Source organism: Rhinopithecus bieti, unplaced genomic scaffold (genome assembly GCF_001698545.2).
Source record: "Rhinopithecus bieti isolate Rb0 unplaced genomic scaffold, ASM169854v2 scaffold_22165, whole genome shotgun sequence".
Lineage (NCBI taxonomy): Eukaryota > Metazoa > Chordata > Mammalia > Primates > Cercopithecidae > Rhinopithecus > Rhinopithecus bieti.
Window position 1 is genome coordinate 1932604 of NW_016810977.1, and position 8390 is coordinate 1940993.

Consider the following 8390-nt stretch of genomic DNA (forward strand, 5'->3'; position numbering starts at 1 on the left):
CCCGGCGGCGTGCTCCTTGGTGCCCTGACCCAGCTTCTCTCGCTGTCTTGTCTTACAGCCTTGACATCGCCAATCGAGTACCAGAGGAACCACAGCGGGGGCGGCGGCGGCAGCGGGGGCAGCGGCGGGGGTGGGGGCAGCGGCGGCAGCGGGGCCCCCAGTGGCAGCAGCGGCCACAGTGGCGGCCCCGGCAGCTGCGGTGGTGCCCCCAGCACGAGCAGGAGCCGGCCCTCCCGGATCCCCCAGCCTGTCCGACACCACCCCCCCGTGCTGGTCTCCTCTGCAGCCTCGAGCCAGGCAGAGGCAGACAAGATGTCAGGTACGTCCACCCCCGGGCCCTCTCTGCCTACCCCCGGCGCGGCCCCCGAGGCCGGCCCCAGCGCGCCCAGCAGGCGGCCCCCCGGCGCGGACTCTGAGGGGTCCGAGCGAGAAGCGGAGCCGATCCCCAAGATGAAGGTGCTGGAGAGCCCCAGGAAATGCGCCGCGAACGCCTCGGGGCCGAGCCCAGACGCCCACGCCAAGGACGCGCGCGCAAGCTTGGGCGCCCTGCCGCTTGGGAAGCCCCGGCCTGGGGCCGCGTCACCGCTGAACTCGCCGCTCTCCAGCGCGGTCCCTTCTCCTCTCGGCAAGGAGCCCTTCCCCCCCAGCAGCCCTCTGCAGAAGGGGGGCTCCTTCTGGAGCTCCATCCCCGCCTCCCCCGCCAGCCGGCCCGGCTCCTTCACCTTCCCGGGGGACAGCGACTCCCTCCAGCGGCAGACACCCCGCCACGCGGCCCCCGGCAAGGACACTGACCGCATGAGCACGTGCTCGTCGGCCAGCGAGCAGTCCGTGCAGTCCACCCAGAGCAACGGGGTAAGCGCGTCGGGGGGCCCGCGCCCGCCCGCCCCCCTGCCTCAGTCCCGCCAGCTCCTCTAAACGCCGCCGCGGCTGTCCTCACTAACTCGGCTGCCCAGCGCTCTCCGCCGCCCGCTGCGGCCTCTACCCCGGACCGGGCTAACCCTCCTGCAGGCCGGCCCATGGCGCTACTAACTACTCCTTGCTTTGTTCGTGTCTTCTAATAAGAGCAAGCCGATCATTAACCTTCTCAACGCAGCGTCTTTTGGTTTCTTCCGTTTCCAACCAGCAGAATATCTTCTTGGAACTTTCTTTTTTAACCTCTGCCTTCCTCACGCACCTATTTTTTGGAGGGGTCCTTTTCCCTGCTCTCTACCTCCTGTTTAAATTGAAACCTGTACACTTTAAGCTTTTTGCTCATCGCTTGGTTTTGCTCTTTTATGCCTTAAATTATCTTTGCGGCATTTTTGACTCATCTGCTGGGGAAGACCATTCCCTCAAGAAAACTTCCAACAGCAACTCAAAGCAAACTAAGATGACAAAATGGGGGGAAAGAATCTGTCCACTGGGAACGCTTTACGTCACCGTGTTGCTCTGGAAGACAGAGACTGCTCTGGGGCACCTGGCGAGGCGGCTCTGCAGTGCAGGCTGGGGCCGGTCCCTGCGGCCTGCTGGGCTCTGGCCTCCTTTGGCCCATCACTCATGCTGCCGTCTCAAGCACAAGGGTTGCTGTGGTGGGTTTTCCCTCTGTTTCCTGCTTCCTCACTGCCCTACCCACCTGTTTCCTACAGGGCAGATGGCCTGGCCCGTAACACTTTCCTGAAGGCATGCGTGAGTGAATAGAACTGTTCTAATGAGTGTATGTTTGAACGCTTTATAAATTTTTAAATACATTTCTCTAAAAGGGTCTGTGTCTCTCTTTATATTAAAAAAAATCTAGCTTTTGCATGTCTTTCTCTTTCCTCTGGACTTATTAATGCCTTAATTGGTTTGACTTGGTCTTATCCTTTCCTACTATTTTTTGTTATGTATTTTGTTAAACTCTATATTTAATTGGGGAAGAAATTAACAAATGGGTCTTAATACATTTATTTACAATTGAATGGCCGGGTAGGCATCCGCTGTCATGGCCACCATACTGTGTCCTGCAGAGCAAGGCGGCCTTTCAGTTAAGTTGGACATGCTAGGTGGACAAGTATGCTAGGTGGGTGAGCACAGATTTGAGTCTGGTGGGGAGTGATGGGGAGATGCAGTCAACCCAGTGACGGGCTATACCCATCAGCACTTAGTTGGATACTCAATATCCAGGTGTGGTCTTATAGCTGTGACCCTCACTGAATCTGCCAGTTAGCATCTGGAGCTCATCATAGCCTGGACACATTTCCATTCAGCACAGGAGACTTCAGAGGCTGTGTTTCAAAATTAACACTTCAACTGCTCCAAGACAGGAACCAATGCTAGTCTTCTCTGGACATTCATGAGAAGACATGAAAAATGGCCACACCCTGGCTGCATCCCGAATGCTCTCTGTGAAGCCAAGGCGCAGTCTGCAGAGGGCACATGTTCCCGTGAGCTTTAGGTTGGGAAAGTTGCCTTTGCTTTCTCTCTTCCCCTTCCCACTTGTTCTCATGTGGCAGGGAACCTGGAAAGGGAACTCACTGAACAGGATTTCAGACAAGTCAAAATGCCTTACAGAAAGGCCCTAGAGGCCTAGGAAGACTCCAGAGCTCTGAAGTGGGGCTTTAAAAATGCTCTCCAGGCTGGGCACAGTGGCTCACACCTGTAATCCCAGCGCTTTGGGAGGCTGAGACGGGTGGATCACAAGGTCAGGAGTTCAAGGCCAGCATGATGAAACCCCATCTCTACTAAAAATAAAAAAATATTAGCCCAGCATGGTGGCACGCACCTGTAGTCCCAGCTACTTGGGAGACTGAGGCAGGAGAATTGCTTGAACTTGGAAGATCACGCCATTGCACTCCAGCCTGGATGACAGAGGGAGACTCCGTCTTAAAAAAAAAAAAAAAAAATGCCCTCCAGGACTCTGAAGTATATCAGTTAGAAGGGGCCGCAGCCCTGCCCGGCCCCCACGTATTTGCACTTCTGTCCCCCTGGAGATCTGCAAAGGCCTCCTTACTCCTTGACCACTTCTGTCAAGCTGTCTGTGGTCACAGTCAAGCAGCTGTACCCAACCCACAGCCCGGCTCCTTCTTCTCCCTTTAGATGTGCAGCTTCTGCAAAGCTCTGCTGAGAGCAGGAGTGACATGCATGTGGATCAACCCAAACCATGACTGCACCAGTCCTTCCTGTGGCTCTGTGGTCTGGCCTTTTGGCCTCCTTTATTGGGCAGCAATAAAAGTGCACACACATTGCAGTCACTCCAGTCCTGCCTTTCTTGCACAGGCCAAGTGGCCAGTGCCAGCTCACTGACCTTCCACTCTGAGAGACTGATAACCATGCCCACTGGGGGGGTGTTGGTGAGAATTAAGTAGGATAGACTTGAAATGCTTAGTACATAGGAGGTGCTCAGAAAATACTAATAGTTATGATTGTAGTAGCAAAATACTCTAATTATGAGATTGTAGCTTGGTATATTACCAAAAGCAGCTATGCTGCAGAAGTTGTTTTTTTTTTTAAATATTCTTGGAAACTTAGCTTTGTAATGTCAAAACTCTTGAGCATTGCCATATAAGTCAGAATACTAAAGTCCATGCTAAAAGTATAATGCATAAATGAGTATGCACAAGCCAAAGCCTGCCCTGTACAGCATCCTTTTTTGCTGAGGAGCCACAGGCAACCAGTGGGCACCCACAGGGACAAGAACAGGAAGCAGACTCCTCCACGGCAGAGATAAGGAACAGGAGCTAGGCAGCACCACCATGTTTTAAGTATGCACCACAGGTCTAGATTCATAGCCCTGGCACCTGGAATTCCCAGTGGCTGGCGTGTTGGCTTTATCAGGCTTGACCTCATGGAGGAGGGCTGGAGGTCTCTCCTCTCTGGTCCTCTTGGCCAGCTACAGCAGTCTAGCACCTGCTCCAGCATGTCCTGATACTGGCTCAGTAGACCAGGGCTGAAAGGTGGTAGAGCAGGGTTGTCTGACTGATTGCATCTGCACTCACCCGGGATCTGCCCAGGGCGTCAGAGAGCCCAGCAGAAGCTAGCACCTTTGGAGTCTTGGGAATCCATGAACATCCCGACAGTACCCTCAGTGGAAGCCTTTGAGCACAAGTTCACGGGAACGAGGCGCCAGATGCTGTTTCTCATGTCCTGACTAGATAGAGGGGACTTGGGCAAGATACAGCTTCAGGAGTTGTCAGGGGATCTGCATTTCTTCTCCACCCAGAACCATAGGCCACACACTAGTTGGGAGTTTGGAACAAACACTGCCGTTTGTGTTTCTTCTCCTCAGCAGCTGCCACCACTCTGTGTGTGGCATGGGTAGGGCCTTAAGAAATCTTCTCTGTCTTGCTATTGCAATCCTGCCTCATGGACTGGGCCACTCACCACATACTGAGTTCCTGCTGCATGTCAGCCCTGTGACTGAAGAGATCGGGTCCCACGGGGGCAGCGGCATAAGGGTGGGGGAACACATCCCACACCAGAATCCGTTCCCAAAGCTTGAATCACAGCACCTGTGGCGAGCGGCACTGGGATGTTTTGTGATGTGTTGCCGTTACAGCAGAGCTTTGGGGACACTTGAGTCATGCAAGCTCCTAAGAGTGACACCCAGCAAGTTCACACGCTGGAGACAGAGTCACTCTCCATACAAGCAGAATAGTGATAGATTTACGTTCAGGGTTTCCATGTTCTTCTTTTTAAAGAGAAGAAGTAGAAATGATTAAGCATGTCAGCAACGAGCTTCCAAAACCAGAGAGTCATTATTGCAGTGAATTTTTTAAGAGCATCCCTAAATTGATTTTTAGAGAAATCGCATTTTCAGTTATTGAAATAGATGCACATAGTTAGCCAGAGGGTAAAGGAAACGTTGAAAGTTTCTCAGTGCCGGCCTGGTGAGCCCTGCACAGGGTCGTGGTGCCACGGGGCACACTGACAAGGGATTTCATGTGATCAGGTCTCGTTTCAGTTCCTCCCTGCCTTTCTCTGTCTTCCTCTGTCCCTCTGCAGAGTGAAAGCAGCAGCAGTAGCAACATCTCCACCATGCTGGTGACACACGATTACACGGCAGTGAAGGAGGATGAGATCAACGTCTACCAAGGAGAGGTCGTTCAAATTCTGGCCAGCAACCAGCAGAACATGTTTCTGGTGTTCCGAGCCGCCACTGACCAGTGCCCCGCAGCCGAGGGCTGGATTCCGGGCTTTGTCCTGGGCCACACCAGTGCGGTCATCGTGGAGAACCCCGACGGGACTCTCAAGTGAGTGCTTGACAGTAACGGTGGCCTGGCAGGCAGCAGAGGGAGGGGCACAGCGCCCATGAGGCACATGACCTCGGATGGGGTAAGCATGTGGAAGGGGGAGCCGCGCTGGTGTGTTAGTACAGGCTCAGCTCTGAGCACGTGGGAAGATGGACGGCCTTCCGTCTCACACACTCAGACTCACAGGGTCTTTGAATAATCTGCATTTAGAAATAGCCTGTTCTAGCACATTGTTCAGGAATCCCATTTGACAGCTTTTTGTGTTAATCATAACTCAAGAAAGTGTTGTTATTTTTCTTTTTAAGAAACCTAAGGGGAAAATACCCCCTATCTTTGTTTCTCTGAAATACGTTCTCAGGCCCCATATTAGTCAGGGTCCTTCAGAGGAGCGGGACCAGTAGGGAGTGTACAGAGATGTCGGCGTAGACACAGGCTCACCCCGGTTTTTTGTGTGCTTTGCTTTAATGTGCTTTGAAGACATTGCCTTTTTTATGCAAGTTTTGTGTCAACCCCTATGTCAAGCAAGTCTCTCGGTGCCATTGTCCAACAACATATGCTCACACTCTGTATTTGTGTCACATTTTGGTGATTCTCAAATATTTCACACATTTTGTTATTGTATTTGTTATGGTGATATGTAGTTAGTGATGTTTGATATTACCATTATAATTGTGTTGAGGAACAATGAACTGCACACATACAAGATACCAAACATAATAAATGTGTGTTCTGACTGCTCCACCAACTGTCCATTCCCCCTTGTGTCTCCCTCTCCTCAGGCCTGCCTGAGACACAACAATATCGAAATTAGACCAGTTAATAACCCTGCAGTGGCCCCTAAATGTTCAAGTGGAAGAGTAATGTGTCTCTCACTTTAAATCAAAACCCAGAAGCTTAGTGAGGAAGGCATGTCAAAAGTGGATATAGGCCGAAAGCTAAGCCTCTTGCACCAAACAGTTAGCTAAATTGTGAATGCAAAGAAAATAAAAGTGCGACCCCACTAAACACACAAATAGTAAGAAGGCGAAACAGCCTTTGCTGAGACAGAGAAAGTTTGAGTGGTCTGGATAGAAGATGAAACCAGCCACAACCTTGCGTTAAGCCAAAGCCCAACCCAGAACAAGGCCCTATCTCTCTCCAATTCTATAAAGACTGAGAGAGATGAGGAAACTGCAGAAGAAAAGTTGCAAACTAGCAGAGGTTGATTCATGAGGTTTAAGGAAAGCTAATCCTGTAACATAAAAGGGTTAGGGGCTAATGCAGCTGGTGACGTGAAGTTGAATCCAATGCGCATTTACCCTTCTGAAAATCCTAGGGTCCTTAAGAATCATGCTAATCATCACACTTTATATACCAAAAGGCTAATTCAGTTAAGAAACACGAAGCCGGTTTTGCTGCATTGAGTAGTATTTTGCTGAATTTGATGGTGGTTTTTACAACTCTTCCTCCCCCTGGAGTGCCTGCTGTGGCAGAGGCACCTACTCTGCCTGTGCTCTGGAAATGAAACAACAGAGCCTGGCTGACAGCACATCTGTACACCACCTATTTACAACACAGTTTCCTGAGTATTTTAAGCCCACTGTCGACACGTACTGCTCAGAAAACAGAAATTCTTTCAAAATATTACTGTTCTTTGACAATGCACCTGATCACCCAAGAGCTCTGATGGAGATATGCAAGGAGATTCATGTTCCTTTCTTGCCTGCTAAGACAACATCCGTGCTACAGCCCATGGATCAAGGAGTAATTTCGACTTTCAAGTCTTATTTAAGAAATGCATTTTGGGCTGGGCATGGTGGCTTACGCCTGTCATCCCAGCACTTTGAGAGGCCAAGACGGGCGGATCACCTGAGGTCAGGAGTTCAAGACCAGCCTGACCAGTGTGGTGAAACCCTGTCTCTACTAAAAATACAAAAATTAGCTGGGTGTGGTGGCATGTGCCTGTAGTCCCAGCTACTTGGGAGGCTGAGACAGGAGAATTGCTCAAACCCGAGAGGTGGAGGTTTCATTGAGCCTAGATCATGCCACTGCACTCCAGCCTAGGCAACAGAGCAAGACTGTCACAAGAAAAAAAGAAAGAAAGAAAAAGAAATACATAAATACATTTTGTAATGCCATAGCTAACATAGGCAGTGATGCCTCCAGTGGATCTGGGCAAAGTAAATTGCAAACCTTCTGGAGAGGAGTCACCATTCCAGATGTCATGGAGAACATTCATGAGTCATGGGAGGAGGTCAGAATGTTAACAGTTAATTAACAGTAGTTTGGAAGAAGTTGATTTCAACTCCCATGGATGACTTTGAAGGTTTTAAGACTTCAGTGAAGGAAATAACTCAGATGTGGCAGAAACAGCAAGAAAAATAGGATCAGGAGTGGAGCCTGAAAATGTGGCTGAAGAGCTTCAATCTCATCATCAAACTTGAACAGATGCGGAGCTGCTTCTTAGGAGTGAGCAAAGAAAGTGGTCTCCTGAGATGGAATCTACTCCTGGTGAAAAGGCTATGAACACTGTTGAAATGCTGGCAAAGAATTTAGAATATTACATAAACTTAGTTGATAATACAACAGCAGGGTTTGAAAGGATTGATTCCAATTCCCAGAGAAGTTCTGCTCTGGGTATAATGCAGTCAGTGTCACATGCCGCAGGGAAGTCTTTTGTAACAAGGGGAGTGGTGGCAAACTTCTTGTTGTCTTACTTTAAGAAATTGCCACAGCCAGGCCGGGCGCAGTGGCTCACACCTGTAATCCCAGCATGTTTGGAGGCTGAGGCAGGTGGATCATAAGGTCGGGAGTTCGCAACCAGCCCGGCCAACATAGTGAAACCCCATCTCTACTAAAGATACAATTAAAAAATTTTAAAAAAGAAAAAAAAAGAAAAGAAAAAGGCCGGGCGCGGTGGCTCACGCCTGTCATCCCAGCACTTTGGGAGGCCGAGACGGGCGGATCACGAGGTCAGGAGATCGAGACCATCCTGGCTAACACGGTGAAACCCTGTCTCTACTAAAAATACAAAAAAATTAGCTGGGCATAGTGGCGGGCGCCTGTAGTCCCAGCTACTTGGGAGGCTGAAGCAGGAGAATAGCATGAACCCGTGAGGCAGAGCTTGCAGTGAGCTGAGATCGCGCCCTGCACTCCAGCCTGGGTGACTGAGCGAAACTCCGTCTCAAAAAAAAAAAAAAAAAA

General features: G+C 50.4%; 1 protein-coding gene across 3 annotated transcripts in view; it reads left to right on the top strand.

The window, feature by feature from the left end:
* Window positions 1–8390, top strand: part of TRIO (trio Rho guanine nucleotide exchange factor) — a 379704-nt gene that overhangs the window by 353461 nt on the left and 17853 nt on the right. For 2 of the 3 annotated variants that reach the window (XM_017893310.1, XM_017893311.1), the window contains exons 48-49: window positions 59–852; window positions 4960–5207. In XM_017893310.1, coding sequence (XP_017748799.1) covers window positions 59–852; window positions 4960–5207 — 1042 coding nt within the window. Of the gene's footprint in view, window positions 1–58; window positions 853–4959; window positions 5208–8390 lie in introns of those variants that run through there. The other variant, XM_017893312.1, reaches the window with a different exon arrangement.